The 16684-nt window shown below is 45.2% G+C and overlaps 1 protein-coding gene across 1 annotated transcript in view; it reads left to right on the top strand.

Moving 5' to 3' along the window:
• The window catches only part of DNER (delta/notch like EGF repeat containing), a 313530-nt gene extending 305177 nt beyond the window's left edge, over nucleotides 1-8353 (top strand). Inside the window, exons 12-13 of the mRNA XM_046017974.1 lie at nucleotides 1186-1432; nucleotides 7336-8353. Of these exons, the coding sequence (XP_045873930.1) occupies nucleotides 1186-1432; nucleotides 7336-7447 (359 nt within the window). The 3' untranslated portion in view covers nucleotides 7448-8353. The remainder of the gene's footprint in view (nucleotides 1-1185; nucleotides 1433-7335) is intronic.
• Nucleotides 8354-16684: the final 8331 nt, after the last annotated feature.

The following is a 16684-nucleotide window of genomic DNA, read 5'->3' as shown; positions in this document are numbered from 1 at the left end:
TTGGTCGTAATGATTTTTTAAAAATCAATTATTTATTTGACAGAGATCACAAGTAGGCAGAGAGGCAGGCAGAGAGAGTGGAGGGAAACAGGCTCCCCGCTGAGCAGAGAGCCCAATACGGGGCTCGATCTCAGGACCCCAGGATCATGACCTGAGCCAAAGGCAGAGGTTTAACCCACTGAGCCACCCAGGCGCCCTGGTTGTAATGATTAAGTGAGATGTTTTCAAAGACTTAACATAGTAGGAAGACAACAGATGTTCATCATTCCTGTCACCCTGTCGTGATCTTTTCAGTGTGTGGATAGACACTTGGAGCTCACGTGTGACTGTGCTCTATGGCTAGGTCCTGTTCGCTCCACTGCTTTTTTAATTTTGTTAGAACAAAATCATCTCTCCAGCTCACTGAGAGCTGCATGTTTCGGTGCCTTCCCATTTTTTGACTTTTATAAATTGTTTTTTGGCTTGTGGAGTGGAGAGAGGATATGGGATTGGGGCCTCTGGCTAGAGCTGTAACATTTTCTTACTTGAAAAAAATATAAAGTAAAAATGGTCCAATATGAACTTTATTAACTTTGAACAGTGTTAACTTTGAGTAGTGAATACTTGGGGGTCACGCTTACTTAATGAACCGCTTTGAAATGTGTAATAATTGATCATTTAACATTTCAAAAATGGGGATGCTGAGATGAACATCCACGTACATAGGGCTTTATGCATTTATAGGATCATTTCCCTAGCATACATTCTAAGAAACTGGAATTTCTGGATCAAAAGATACTCCATGAAGTCTACACAGGGGGCTGTGTATCGATTCACACGTCCTCACGTCTGCGCCCATGTCAACTGTGGTTCTCAAAAATCTGAGATAATATTTGGGAACTGATAGAGGAATTGCATTCTTGGAGAACTATGAAACTGAACACTCTTCTACTTGTATTTTTTGGTGGATTCCTTTTTATAAGCTTTGCCCATTTTCCTATGGTGTGTTTTTGGTTTTTCTTAATGATTTATAAGATGCCTTTATATATTAAGGGCATTAGTCTTTGATCTGGGTTATGCATGGAAAAGAATTCTTCCCAGTGTGGACAGCCTTTACATCTTGGGTTGCCAAAGCAAGGACAGCGAAGACCTCTCCGTTCCAAAGGTTATGGCTCACATTCGGGCGTTTGTTTCTTTTCGCCTCAGATCTCCAGTGGAAGTCGGGCCACATGGCAGAAAGTCTCACCAACATGCCCCGGCACTCCCTGTACATCATCATCGGGGCCCTCTGCGTGGCCTTCATCCTGATGCTGATCATCCTCATTGTGGGCATTTGCCGCATCAGCCGCATCGAGTACCAGGGCTCCTCCAGGCCAGCCTACGAGGAGTTCTACAACTGTCGCAGCATTGATAGCGAGTTCAGCAACGCCATCGCCTCTATCCGGCATGCCAGGTGGGCTGCGGGGGGAGGGGGTGAAAGGGGACAGGGCTGAGGGAGATCCCACCTCACCTGTGCGTTCCCGGGACGGGGTGATGTTGTGAACAGGACTGCACACCTGCAAAGAGGATTTCACAGACGAAAGCAGAGGTTTCATCTCGGGGGAGGACAATGAAGCTGCTTTGTAAGCAGCCTCTTTGCGTTTGCTGCTAGCTTTCTGTTTTCATTGGATGCATTCATTCATTTAATTTGTGTTTATCTGCGCTGGAAATAGCTGATTCTTAATCACGGTGTAGGAAACATTTTTGATGACTGCTTTTTGGAATGTCTCTAGCTATGTTCTTCAAACAGCCTGGATAGAAGCAACCTTTGATTTAAGGGCTTATTTCAAGAGAGACAAACAGCTATCATTCTGCTGTCAGTGTTCATATCCTATAACATGGTGTCCTTTCCTGGAGGAAGGACTGCTGGAGAGACAAGAAGGGAGTGTGGTGCCACAGAGAGGGCGTGAGTCCCAACTACCCCATTACCTGACTCGCTTTCACACAGACCAGTCGAGCCTCCACACTGTTCCCTCAACAAAAAAAGACCTAAGTCCCCCTGCTTAGAGAGTTAAGGCAACCAAATTAAATTATAAGTATTAAAGAATTATACAAGCCAATAACATCATATTTATTTCTCTATTATAACACTAAAAAAATCAGCTAATCTAACATTTTGTTGACTTCTGGAAAGGACGGTTACTACCCGAACAATCACGACAGTGTTTGTTAAAGGACAGCTATCTCTTCTTTTAATTGCTAGAACAACGTAAAGCAAACAATTCAGAAAGTCTGCACAGTAGGCAAGAGCAGGCTGAACTTGGTGGCTTAAGATTGGGGCTTGCAAGAGCCAGTAGCTGTATGACCTTGGCTGAGACATGGTGGACTGGTCTTGCTCAAAGCACACGCAGATCCAAAATCCGTCCAAATGGCGTAGAAGCTGAGAGGTTCAGAAAGTTTGCCTTCTTCGTGAGAAATCTCCAAACCCAAGACTCCCATCTGACTGGAATCTTGCCACCTTGGTGGAGGCAAAAGTCCAGCCTTATTCTCCAGGCAGAGGAACCACTGGAAGGAGAGAGATTGGGAGGCATGGGGCAGCTGCCCCAATGCCGGGTGGGACAAGGGTACCTTTTTTCTGAGAGCTGCACCCACCTTACTTCTAGAACTGTGAAGGAGAAGGGGAAGGTGCATCTCCTTCCAAGTCAGGGCCCACGCGGCTGCTCCTCCTTGACTCTTCCAGGGCGAGCTTGCCAACACGGCCTCCGGGAAGCCCTGAGACCAATCCCTAGCAGCCTTGTTGATTTGACTCCTACCCCGACCGGTACATAAAGAGCCTGTCCTCAGGGTCCAGCACATAGTGGGCCTGACTTACTTCAATTTGAGGTCTGTTATTTGAAGGAAAGTCTATGTTAGGGGTTGGCGTATGGTGTCTTGACATGCCTGACAGGTGGCTTCATTCCAAGGCAGCAGTCTCGTAAGGGGCCCAGACGGGAGGTGGAAAAAGGAGAGGAGAAGAGGCAAACTTCTCTGTTGCTCAAGAGCCTTCTCTCTCCATTCCCAAGGGTGCTGAGTTCACCAGGAAGGAGCAGGATTGGGGGCATTATACTGGGATGTATTGGGAGACCCAAGGAGTCAGGCTCCCTCCAGCCCCAGAGGCACCTCTGGCTAAGATTCTTTGTGTTCAAGAGGAGTATTTTATTTCAGCCCCGGAATACTTTAAGATAGATTCTTCTGAACTTCCTGCTTACATAGCCTGCTCGGAGGATGTTTAACTGGATAGTCTTGGAAGGAAAGAATAAAGTTGAAAGCATTTACAAACCTGGTTCTTATTTGGTGCCGATTTTTATCAAAAATATTTTCTGCAGAATTCCCAACCAAAAAGCTCCTCCATGCACCAGTGACTGCAGATAAAACCATTGAAGTCAATACAATACCTTCCCAGATATCTGGAACATTCCCTTATAAACATTTATTCAGCTATGACCTGTGGTTTCTACAGCATGGCTCCTTTGAGGTCCTGGCTGGGTCTCTGGCCCCTTTCCACTCCCTTATTCCAGAAACCCTAGAAAGGCATTGAAAAAATATTACCTCCTCCCTAGTTTCTAGCAGTGACCTAGAGCTAAGGCCCGTTTCACAGCCTGTCTCCCAGCTGCTGGCCCCGGGGTGACACTAGACCAGAATGACTGCCGCTTAGCTGCCACATGGGACGAATCCGAGTGGGTCGTCTGTGACATTCACGAGGGACTGAGGAAGGGTCTGGCGATTCTGACGTCAGCACCCGGTTGATGCCGGTGCTCCCTTTTCTCTCTCTCGTTAAGAGTCCTCTGTCCTATGGCTGCTTTGCTCAGGCTGGAGAGAGTTTGCAAATGAGCAGCAGGAGCGGATAGGCCTTCCAGGCCCTGGAGCGAGGTCCCATCTCTGGCAGGTTACTCCCTGCTCCCCCAGCTCTAAGTGCTTGATGGCAGAACGCAGCAACAGAACAGCTGTGAAAGGATCCAGCCTTGTTTTCTCAAATAGCACCTTGGAGTTTGGGCCTTTCTCAAGGTCAGGTCCATCTGCGTTCCCTGCGTGGTGTTTTAACTCTTGACTTCCAGGACGGAATGAACTAGAAGAATGCAAGTTCTTTGATCCGCCTCACAACTGGTTTGCAGTACCTTGTAGTGTGATATGGTGTACGAGACTTGTCACTGGGTATGTTTGAGACGTCAGTGACAGGAATGCTGCTGTTGCCACCGCTTGCATGACGGCCTCTGGTTCTGGTCGCCACTGCCAGACACGAGGCTAAATCCTTTGGAGAGAGACCATGGGCGAGTCTTAAAATCTTCATCGAGGGCCTGCCAAATCTCTTAGAATTTACAGACCTTACATTGTCTGGGTCTCAGTGACTACTTAGCTCTGCCTTTGTGGTGCCAAAGTAGCAGAGATGCATTTTGAAGGGGGCTCAACTGCGTTCCAATTAAACTTTATTTAAAAACAGGCAATAGGCTATTATTGGCTTACAGCCTCTATACTTTGTTAATCCCTGGTCTCCATGATAATTTTCTCTATTTTCCAATTTTGCTTTTTACATTTAAAACATATCTTTGTGATAAGAAAAAAACAACAACAGTGTATTATTTGAAGGAATAAATAAATACTCTAGCCATGATACAGGCAAGCTCTTACATTGGTTTGGTGCCTGAAAGTTTAAATTGAATTCTATGGGGATTAGCTTATTTCTTAACATCCACCCAATTCTGAGACACTAAGGAAATATAAAAAGCTGTTGGGATTAAAAATTTAAGTAGGAATATATTTTCATTTTTTTACTATATGTGAGCTTGTTCCTGTGATAGGTGTAGGAGATTCAAGGAAAGTCCTGTTTCATCTTATTTGTTTTAAAGATTTTATTTATTCATGAGAGAGAGAGAGAAGAGATTGAGCAGGGGGAGGAGCAGAGGGAGAGGGACAAGCAGACTGCACTCTGAGAACAGAGCCTGGCACCGGCCTCGATCTCAGGACCCTGAGATCATGACCTGAGCTGAAACCATGAGTCGGATGCTTAACCGACTGAGCCACCCAGGCACCCCTCGTTTTACTGTGTTTTAAAAGCCATTTTACTTCTGTGCAGTGGATACTGCAGTTTATGTGTGTCACCTAAGGAATTTGGTTGAATAAACATGTAAGGAGCTAGTGAAGTCATAGCATAGGGATTCCAGCTCCAAGATAGCACTGGGGGCAGTGATTAGCCCTTTTAAAACCAGGCTATCTTTGTAACCAGCGTTATACCTTATGACCCATACTGGTTTGGAGCTGATCTCATTAGCACCGTGCACACAGCCAGTGACTTGTCTAAATACATAACAAGGTTCTCGTTCTTTGGTTGACTCGGTGCAAGTATGGCGGCCACGTGGCTCCTCGTGACTGGTTTCAGCACTTGCCTCGTCATGCTCAGTGGATCTGAAACACCTGTCCTCAAACCTGCCTTGTCAATATTCAGCCCCGTGCTGACAGTTTAAGACGACAGCCCTTTGAATGATAGTTTGTTGGCGGATTGCGTAACATGGAGGCATTTAACTTCCCAAGTTTTGGAGACACAGATTCTTCTTCAAACTGTGAAGTCATATAAAAATAAAATGGGTATTTTAAACACATAGTCAGCCTATCAAGTTGCTTAAAATTTTCCTCTTGGCCAACTGACTGATTAGTCTGTGATTTGCTAACCCTCCCGTCCAAGTTCCCTCAGGAAACTGTCCCATCACACCTATGTGAGGATCCAGAGGGTTTTTCCCTGGGATTGCCTGACTTTTGAGATGAATCAATATTATTAGTGGTGTATTGTTACCAATGAATCTAGCTGTTTTATGAGAAAGAGACTGTCAAAATATTTGCACCTTAAAGTAGCTTCTAAAAGTTTCGGCCTGGGGAGAAGGTGTTGGGATCCAGGTGGCTTTTACACTTTTGCCCTTGCCCTTTCCCTGGTCTCAGATGAGGCTGGCCTTGCTCCATTTAGATACACAGACCATAGGCTGGACTCCAGCTTGATGTAAGCACGCACCAGCAAGGGTGCATGTTTCAGACATAATTGTATTGAAAGCTTTTTCATCTTCTGGTACTATCGTTGGATTTCTTGGTGGCAGAATGCATTAACTCTGTAAGTCTGCATTTTGCCTGGTATGCACCTGGCACAGTTTGTGCCTTGGTGCCCCCAGAGACCAGTAAATCTTGAGTGAATCAGAACAAAGGATTGATGAATGTTTAAAAGCAAAAGCTCCAATGAAGAATGCATTTCCTCCTTTCCCATTCCATTGTACTTCTCCTCACTCTGTGGAAGACTGGCTTTCCAAGACAGCAAAGGGAAAAGAAGAAATGGGGGCCAGGAGGTAGGCTGAAAGTCATGGTAAATACGCCCCTTGAAGTCTTTGGGGCGTCTCCTACCAGGCTTTTTAAAATGTAAGGTTCCCTACATGTTTCTTTTTTGAACCTCATTGGACTTAAAACAGTTAAAAAATGTGGTCTATCCCAGGAGGAGGCGTGGTCAGTAAGTGTGGAAGATTGTTTAAATGATATGGCTCCCCAGGGACTTGAGGGAAGGTGCGGCCTTCCGTGGGAAGAGACCACCCAGAAGTTGAATTTATGTTAATAATCTTCCATCTTCAGACTGGTTTGGCAGGAAGTCCTGAAAGTGGATTTTGACACCCCTGGCTTCCGGGCATCAGTCTTGCTGCTAAGAGGATTTAGGCATACACAGATCTTTTGGGACTATGGCTTGAGCTCAGAGGAAAAAAACCAAAGACCAAAAACCAACAATGGCTTGTGTGTGTATGGGGTGTGGGGAAGAACAGTTGGATGGCATTGGATGATGGGTGTTGAGTATTGTGGACAAACTTCTCCTTCTCTGGAGTCCTTTCCTCTCTCTGCCCTTCTTCTCATGTTGGGACCTCAGATGACCTCTGAGCCTTCCCAGCTTTCCTATAAGTCCCCAGGAAGACTCGTATGTTCCAGGCCCTAGAATGGATATAAAATTAACTTGCCTCCCCAGATAGTTAGTGGGTCTCAGAAGGAAAAGACAGATAGATACGTGTCTTAAAACCTACCGTAGAGCTGTCAGGCCAGACTGCTTTGCCAGGATTTAACCTAGAAGCTTCAACATTTATTTGGATCCACGTCTCATGAAATCCTTTTTTTACCCCCTGCACTGGAGACTAACATGCATACTCGTTCAGCGGTGATATCCAGCTCTCTTAAATTTCTGTGCTTGCTAAAGAATGTCTTTCTTAGGGTATTTTTATTGTTCCTTTTGATTCCTCAGTTTAAGTTAATCTCACTACGTGCCTTTCACAGGACTTGAGGTCCACTGTTTCTCTAACCGGGGTCCTCTCTCCCCTCTGGTTTCAGGTTTGGAAAGAAATCCCGGCCTGCGATGTATGACGTGACCCCCATCGCCTATGAGGACTACAGCCCCGACGACAAACCCCTGGTCACACTGATCAAAACAAAAGATTTGTAATCTTTTTTGGGGGATTATTTTTCAAAAAGATAGGATACTACCCTCATTTAAATATTTTTAAGAAAATAAAATGCTTAAGAAATTTGAAATGGTAGCTGCGCAAAAGTTTTCGGGAGAATATCGAGGAACTAATTTTCTGCAGCTTTTAGTTTGGAAAAAATATTTTAAAAACACGAAATTTGTGAAACCCATAGACTACGTTTTAATGTACTTTCAGCTCTTTAAACTGTATGCTTTGACTAGTGTGTGCTGTCCCCATGGTAGATGCCGTCAGGAAACGCAGCTGGCTTTCTGTGGCTGTTGCGGAGAATAAGTCTAATCGAGGAGAAGTTTCCACGTGACGTGTGAGTGCTGGCTTTCTGAGTAGTTAGGAAACACATGTAGAGTATGACCCATATAACAGTATACCCGTTAACCTAAACGAAGTCTGAAATGTTTGTTTCGTGAACCAGAAACTAGTTGCATTTACTATTCCTAACCCGATTGAAATTAGCCTTTGCCTTATTCTGTGCATGGGTAAGTAACTTATTTCTGCACTGTTTCGTTGAACCTTGCGGAAATGTTCTCTTGAGTTCGTTCTTGTCATTTTCGTAACAGTCGTCAAGCCAGGCCTTGAAATCGTGCAGCGAGAGGGCCTCGTGAGGCAAATTACGATCGCACCGAATCTATATTTCCTTTTAGGAGTCAAGGTTTTTATATTGTGAGCAAATTAAATTTACATTGGCGTTGTTCGTTGCTAAGAGGTAGTCAATATAAGAGAGTACTAGTTCCGTAGTGAGTATTTCTCATAGTGCATCTTTATTTATATCCAGGACATGTTTGTGGCTGTATTGCATTGATATGTGCTTCTTCTGATTCTTGCTAATTTCACAGAATATTGAATAAATGTACCAAGTCCAGGATGCACTTGTCTCTCGTTCTTTTAAAATCATAGAACACGTTCTGGGTTTGCTACTGCTGGTCATCTCACTGTTTTTCACACTTTAACTATGCCAAGGAACCTTTCCCTTTGCCCTCCTGGTCCTCCTGATCTCCTAATTGCCAGGAAACCATCTTTACCTCCCTTATTTTTTTTTTTAAGATTTTATTTTTTATTCATGAGAGACACAGACAGAGAGAGGCAGAGGGAGAAGCAGGCTCCCTGCTGAGTAGGGAGCCTGACATGGGACTCAATCCCAGGACCCCAGGATCATGCCTTGAGCTGAGGGCAGATGCTTAACCATCTGATCCACCCAGGTACACCCTACCTTCCTTTAGACATGAGAGATGGGGAAGAAAAATAACAAGAATTCTCCTTTTTAAAAAAAAAAAATTTTAAAGATTTTACCTATTTGGAGAGAGGGAGAGCTTGTGCATGCACATGAGGAGAAGGGAGGGGCAGAGGGAGGGGGGAGACAGGCTCCCCACTGAGCAGAGAGCCCAGTGTGGGGCTTGATCCCAGCATCCCAGGATCATGACCTGAGCTGAAGGCAGATACTTAACCGACTGAGCCACCCAGGCGCCCTCAAGAATTCTCCTTTTTAGCCCTTACTTCAGAGCCTGTCAGCAATGTGCAGGGCACCTGCAGTCTCAGGAAATATCTCATATATGCTGCTGTCCAGTGGAGGTCAAGCGAAATTGCCTTAGCAAACAGCAATTTGGTTCTTAGGAACTTGAAAGCAGCTCGAAGCCACTGCATATTCTATTCTATTTTGCATCCAAATATACCAAAGTCCTGGTCCTTTTTTTTTTTTTAATTCATTTTGTCTACACATGGCAACATTTGGTAAGTCCAGGAAAAAGGCCCTGAAAACAGGTGCCAGGGAGGTTTCAGGCAAAAAGAAGGATTTATGATGCAATCCTTTCCCCTCTTCCCTCAAACACCTGTACCCAATCCTGCAAACGACATAGCAATACACCCACACCCACACTCTTGATTATTAAATGATAGCTTATAGTATGTTAGTATTTTTAGTTTGCATAAGCACTTGGAAGCAAATTTAGAATAAAATATGAACATGGTCGTCTGAGCATTCGTGGGAATACCACAGATCGTGCTTATTTCCATCTCCTCGGGGAGACCGTTGGTGGCGTGTCACACAGACCCCTCCATCCACAGGAAAAGGCCTAGGAACATAGGTGGGAGTTCATTCATTTTCCCCTTGACTCTCCCCACCCCCCCATGTTCAAGGACAATGTCCATGCTGCTGTCTCTTCCTCTGGAAGCTGTTCCATCCCACCCTCTCAACCCTCCAAGTTCTTTGTGATGCCCCTTGAAGCACTTGTTTGGAAATCTTGTGTCAATCTTGATCGTAATTTGTCTTTTTAAAGCAAATGAAGAGGGAGCCTACTTATTCAGGTCCTGTTGGCTCACTCACCTGCCTTTGGACAGTCTGAGGGCCGACACCACACACATTCAGTAAGAAGACGTCTCACTGAGCATTTGCTCTGCGTCAGGCAGATGGTGACAAAAGGAGTCTCAGGAAGGGACCCTAGGTCACAGTTTCTTCACAACCAGCACCTCATCTAATCCCCAAACAAATAAATGCAGACCCCCACTTCTGAGAGCCCAGGGAACATAAACTGCCATGTAGCAGCAGGTTTGAGCCCAGTGAATTGGAATCCTGCTTCTGCTCTTTCCCTGCTAACGACTCAGGAAGGAGCTCTGGGCTTCGTCATTTGGAAAACAGGGACAATGATAGTTCCAGAATGCGTGTAAATCACTCAGCTCACCTCTAGCTCACATGACTCACACAGCAAGTTAGTTCTTGCTGTTTTTGCCGTGTTAACGTTGGATAGACACCGTATCCACAGTCATCAGTCGCTCGCTCTGTGGACTGTGCCTTGTGATCTGTAGTCAGGGCCCTGGGGACGGTGGATGGGTTAGGAGTCCCCTGAAAGCATGGTGCCCCTTCTCTGAGCGTGCACGACACTCTCTCGCTTGAAATGGTTACTTGGCACAATTTGTGAAAGCAGCATTTGATGAGCCCGAATAAATGGCGCCCAGGGGCTTGACTCGTACCACAGGGGAGTTGGAATTAGCCCTTTTCTAACACCAAGTTTTCACAAGGCGAGACAACTGTACATCACAACAGGAACCCCCGCCCTCGGAAGTGTTCCAGCTCATTCTGTAGTGTTTACACAGTTCTTAATTCTTGCAAGGAAATGGCACACGCAGAGAAATTATTTCCAAGTGATTGTAACCGTTGAGAGCTGGTTTCATGGACGTATGTATCCAACACAGTCCAGCTCTGCTCAGCACAGGCTGGCACCTGTGGGCCCTGGATCACCCTTTCTGAGCCTGCTCATTAGAACAGGGGCCCATTTTAGTTTCTTGAGGGAACTGTACTGTTTTCCATAGTAAAACCGGTGGGAACGTGCTAAGATGATCTGGTTCAACCTGGTGTCAGCCCATTTTGCCCCACCTGCCCCCCTCCAGGACTCTCTGAGGGGATGGAAACATGATAAGAGTTCCACAGAAGGCAATTTGAAAAACACTGGACCAGCTAGTTGATTCCCAAGACTCTTCATTCCCCAATCCACCAGTCCACCCACCTGCCCAGCAGGTGTTAATGGAGCACTCAGCATGGCCTTTGCTGGGAGGGCTCTTTGACATGGAACATCTAAATTAGGGCTTGAAGGATGGGTAGGAATTACCCAGGTGAAGGGAGAGGATGGTGATGTGGAGCCTTGAAGAGAGAGAATGGGTTCTTCTGAGAAACTCCAAAAACTGAGTCAGGCTGGAGCATCACGTGCAAAGTCAAGGTGAGCATGTCTCACTCCATGACCCAGCAAGTTCTCTCCTGGGTTAATGTCTAAGAGCAACCAAAACATGTGTTAGACAAGTCTTCAACAAGAACGTTTATAGCAACTTTTCCATAACCGTCCCCAATATACTAGAAAACCATTAAAAAAAATAAAACAGAAAGAGGTACTGAGATATGCAGCAACACGTATGAATCTTGCAGACGTGGGTGTTGAGCCAAAGAGGTCAGACACGGCAGAGGACATAAAGCATGATTTCCATTTCTATGAGATTGCAGATTGGGCAGAGAAAATTCATGGTGCTAGAAATCCAAAGACTGGTGGCCTCTGGGTGCAGAGAGCAGCAGGATGACTGGAAAGGCCCAGAAGGACTTTTTTGGAATATGGAAATCGTATCTTGATTTGAGTGGTAGTCACAAGCGAGTCTACATTTGTCAAAAGTCATCAGACTATACACTGCGTTTTACAGTATGTAATTTTTAAAAAAATCAATGAAGTTTTAAAAACAATAAGATCATTTAAAAAATATGCAAGAGGGGTGCCTGGGTGGCTCAGTGGGTTAAAGCCTCTGCCTTCAGCTCTGGTCGTGATCCCAGGGTCCTGGGATCGAGCCCCGCGTCAGGCTCTCTGCTAGCAGGGAGCCTGCTTCCCTTCCTCTCTCTCTGCCTGCCTCTCTGCCTACTTGTGATCTCTGCCTGTCAAATAAATTAATAAAATCTTTTAAAAAATCAAAAAAACACGCAAGACGGAGAGTGGGTAGATTTAAGATGGAGAGGTGGGTAGGGATCAGAAGACTTCTGATGTGGGGGGGAGACTTCTGGTGCGCTAGAACAGGGAGGAAGTGGAGGTCATGTATTGGTGGTGGAGGATGGCCCTGCTGCAGCAGTGCAAGAAGATAAGAAACTCAGAGCTTTAGAAACCTCAGCTTCTGGGGGCGCCTGGGTGATTCAGTGGATTAAAGCCTCTGCCTTCGGCTCAGGTCATGATCTCAGGGTCCTGGGATCGAGTCCCGCATTGGGCTTTCTGCTCAGCAGGGATCCTGCTTCCCCCGCCCCCTCTGCTTGCCTCTCTGCTTACTTGTGATTTCCGTCTGTCAAATAAATAAATAAACTCTTAAAAAAAAAAATAGAAACCTCAGCTTCTGGACTGAGTCAGCAGCTCCATGAGTTGGTAACGTTGGTTTTGCTGGGATGAATTTTTCTGCTAGTTATTAAAATTTTCTAATCCACAGATTAAAATTTAACCCACAAACACATTTCCAGACTGCTGTGTGGCCGTAAAAATGGTCAGACAACCAATTGTCATCCTTCTGTTGGCTCATTAGAAAATTTCCACATTGTTCGAGAAGATGTTCACAAAATTGAAATCTTCTTATTATTAGATGAGTCCATGTGGAAAATATTCCGTGGAGAAATTATTTTTTAATAAGGCAATTTCCTATTTTCCCAAGTCAAAATACCCCGTAACAATTTAAAATTCTTATATTGCGGTTTCTTTATCCTGGAGTCAAGCAACTCTCGCAGTCTTTCAGAAATGTGACTTCCATGGAAATGCATGTAACTTCCTGAGGGACCTATGGGTATAATTAACACGCAAAGTGGTCCTCAGATCAGGCTGAGTTTTAGACAGATTTACTCCAACAGATACACACATGTGTACACACACACACACACATTCGACAGAGGAAATTATTCTGTTCAACCCTCACTCTACAGGGGAGCTGATGGAGGCCCAGGAGGAGTGGTGGATGACTTTCCCCAGGTCAGTGGGATACCGCTGCTGTTAAGGAACACAAGATGGGTTCATGGACCCGGAAGGATGAGCAGCACAGTTACTGGCACATTGCACACAATAACTAGTAACTCATTATTCTTCCTAATGGGCTCTTGTCTGCATTGGCCATCCTGAGGCCTGCTGTGTGCGCAGAAGGCCAAGGAGTAAGATGCAGAGAAAAAAGGAACTGGCTTCAGGGGAAAATTACTTCACGTAACTTTGCTCATTGACCACATGAACACTTTAGTCCAGCTCAATTTCCAGAGGACTTGCAACTGCTTCAGCTGTGAGCTCAGGCGATGAAGTGTGGAAGGCTTTCAGGACAGATAAGATTCATGTGGCGAGGCTTCCTTCCCTCAAATCAGGCAGCTGGGGACATGACTCATGGGCTTTGCTCTTTGTATGAATTTTAAGGTGCATTATAAGTGGACTACCCTTAATTCTCATGTTGTCTCACATGCTAGTGATGAGAACTACTTATGAAACTGAAGAAGAACTGTAATTCAATCAGTTTTAAATGTGGAACTGTCCAGTTTGGAGGTGGTGCGTAAGCCTGAGGCCTGTGGCTGATGGTTCTTGTACAATAGGGCCAGCTGCTTTTTGAGTTCTAATTTTCAGCATTCAGCAGACTCGACCTCTCAAAAGACTACTACCACTGAAGATTCTCTCCATAAGGGGTGGGTGATCTCCGTGCCATTCCTCATGGTACTTCGGAAGGCAGTCACCACTTTACATGGACAGGATCCATTTCTGGCTACTTTCTTTCCAAGAAGACTCATTCCCAGATTCATTGTTTCCAAGACACCGAACGGCTTTGCATTCAGCCTCTTCTGTTTCATTTAGACATTTACTCAACTAGATTGTACGAAGCCTGTGGGTGGAACTCCATCTTTTCTCTTGTCCCACTCATCATTGTAGAATGGGTATCCTTGCATACACGCTCCTGTGCCTCCCACCCCTTCTCATCTGGGGTGGCTGAGGAACACCAGTGAACCCTCCCAGACCCTAATGCTCCCTTACCTGATTGCTTTATTTCCATTATTCCAGAGAATGTGTTTGTGTCAAATCAGAACTTCCTGAACTTGCCCAGCAATAAGCATCAGTGGCATGCGGATGAAAATAAGGGACTCCACCACCTTCTTCAGTAGAGTGATCCAACAAACATCTGTTCTGGGCCTGCTTGGGGCTATGTTCTATTAACTTAGAGTGAACAATGCAGACTCAAGTTGATGGTCCTCAAGGAAGGGCAGTTGGGGAGGAGGGTGTGTTGAAAGCTTTGGGTAGGAGGTGGGCAGAAGATAATAGAATGTTGAAGAGCCAGACCCGGCTCTCCATGTGCTCAAGACTGGGCCTGCTGCCTGGGCATTGTCTGTGGGTCAGCTCAGAGTAGAGAGGCTTCTGTCTTGCGGGAGAGAGTGATAAATGATTGCTGGTTAATTTTGCTCCAGGCCCGACTCTCCTTTTTAAACCCTATGCATTAATTTGGCTATTGCCCAATGACTGACACCAGAATTCATGCTGAGCAATTTACCCTTGGGGCTGGGGCCCTCCAGGAGTTTTTAGAGGCCCTTTCTCACTAGCAGTGAACTTGCAAATGCCAAGGACTAGGTTCAACTAAATGGAGACTTATTTCGGCACAGTTGGACATTTGACACTCGTTGTGACAGAAAATAGCCCTGATCTCCCAGTTTCCAAGGACCTCAGAATTTTAATCTGTAAGTTTTCCGTTTAATTTATTTGTATTAAAAATAGATCTTTCTGCTCAAAACACGGTCAGACTGAAATCACTAATTTCAGATCTCCCCGTGGCAAAGGAAATGGGCCTGGGGAAGTTGGCAGGTGTGAGGTTGCTTGGCTGCATTTGCTTCTCCCAGGCTGTGGAGGTGCATGTCAGGTGATTGGAGCTGACTGCTCCACCGAGGGACCGGAGGTTAGAGTGGGGGAGGGCCTGGCAATGAGGTGGGCCTCTGAACTCTGCTGCGCTTGGTCTCTCTGAGTCTTGCACCCGAAGCGGGTTAGTTCTTTCTGGTTTTTTGTTGTTGTTGTTGCTGTTATTTTTTTTTATTTTAAAGATTTTATTTACTTATTTGGCAGAGAGAGAGAGAGATCACAAGTAGGCAGAGAGAGAGAGGAGGAAGCAGGCTCCCCGCGGAGCAGAGAGCCAGATGTGGGGCTCGATCCCAGGTCTTTGGGATCATGACCTAAGCTGAAGGCAGAGGCTTTAACCCACTGAGCCACCCAGGCACCTCTGTCATTATTGTTTTTTAAACGAGTTGGTTTTTAAGCTACTCACTGAATAAAGGCCACCGAAGGCCATTTTTTCCCCTTCTAGCCTTTGTGCCACAGACAGAGGCATTTTGTTTGCTCTTAACATTCAAGAGAAAGTCTCCTTCTTCCTGAATGACAGTGAGAAATGGACGTGCTCTGTCTGCTCAGGAGGATCCGCTCAGCATTCAGCAGTCCCTGGAGAACACCTCCAAGCAGGGGTAACTTCCAGAGTGCCATTTCCCTCTTTCTTAACCAGCAAGTTCTAATTTGTCCAAATAACCATATTCTTTATTCTTTAAGGAATTGACCTTCTGTCTCACTTGCATATTATCCAGCTATGTTAGTATATTTACAAAAGGCCGCCTTCTCCAGAGTCAAAACATTGAGGCCTTTCACCATACACAGAACTTGAAATTTGTCTGAGGGGCGTCAATGAGAGCTTCTGTTCTGTACTTAATCCTCCACCAAACACCGTTCTGCTGGACGGTCAGTCTGTTTCCAATAGTGGTCTGTAACTGCTATGTGTCTGGAAAGGTCTGCTCTGCTTGGCAATGTAATGTTTCAAGGCTCTTCCCTCCTTTGGATTTCCACCCTGGCAATAACACAGGCATTTCAAGGTACTGAGGACAGGCTGGTGTTTTCATGAGCATCCTGTTCTGAGGTTTTGTAGACCACATAGAAGGCAGAAGCTCCTATTAGGCCACTTGCCCCTTTGCCTAAGTCATTTTGTTCAGCAAGGAGGGGTAACAATTGGTTGCACCAACTCACTTCCTGGCAGGTGGCAGAGCACAGGGCACGCTGTCTCCCTGATGCTCAGATTCTTTCTCTGGAGAAGGAAGCGGCTCGTCAAGCCCTCCTGGACCTTGAGCTCTAAGGCTTACTTTCTGTTTATTTTCCAAAATGTCCAGAAATTTCCTGCTATTGCAAGTGGATGCACGAGTAGTTTGCAAGAATTGCTTCCAACAAATATAGTTTCCAAATGTATTTGCGTTTTAAGTGTTAGGTGATTTTTCTTTAAGATGCAGAAGGTTTTATGTTTTACACGAATGATTCTTCTATTTCTTGGTGCCTTCTTCCATTGTCTGTCCTCTCGAATGTTCTTAGAGCACCAATAATATTCTTACTCTATCTGAAGCTTACAAAAGTCAGTATGTAAAGTCCTGAATTTCAGCGAAGTAGGAAAGGCACAGATGATTTACAGAAGTACATATGCTAAAAACAAAAAAAGAAAGAAAGAAAAGAAAGAAAAAAGAAAAAAATTCAAATTCACCAGTAATGAAATGAAAGTAAAATAATGAAATGCCAGTTTTCTCTTATGAAAATAACAAAATACAAGAAACCACAGTGACATCTCATTGACGTCTCAGAGCTGTGAAGACCACTGTCTCCCAGACATGGGGACAGCAGCTGCCCTAAAACCTCCAGGTAGGAAGGACTAAGGTTGATGGAGAG

This window comes from Meles meles, chromosome 9 (assembly GCF_922984935.1).
Source record: "Meles meles chromosome 9, mMelMel3.1 paternal haplotype, whole genome shotgun sequence".
NCBI classification, from domain to species: Eukaryota; Metazoa; Chordata; class Mammalia; order Carnivora; family Mustelidae; genus Meles; species Meles meles.
Note: the sequence above shows the minus strand (reverse complement) of the source record. Positions and strands in the feature narration are given on the sequence as shown.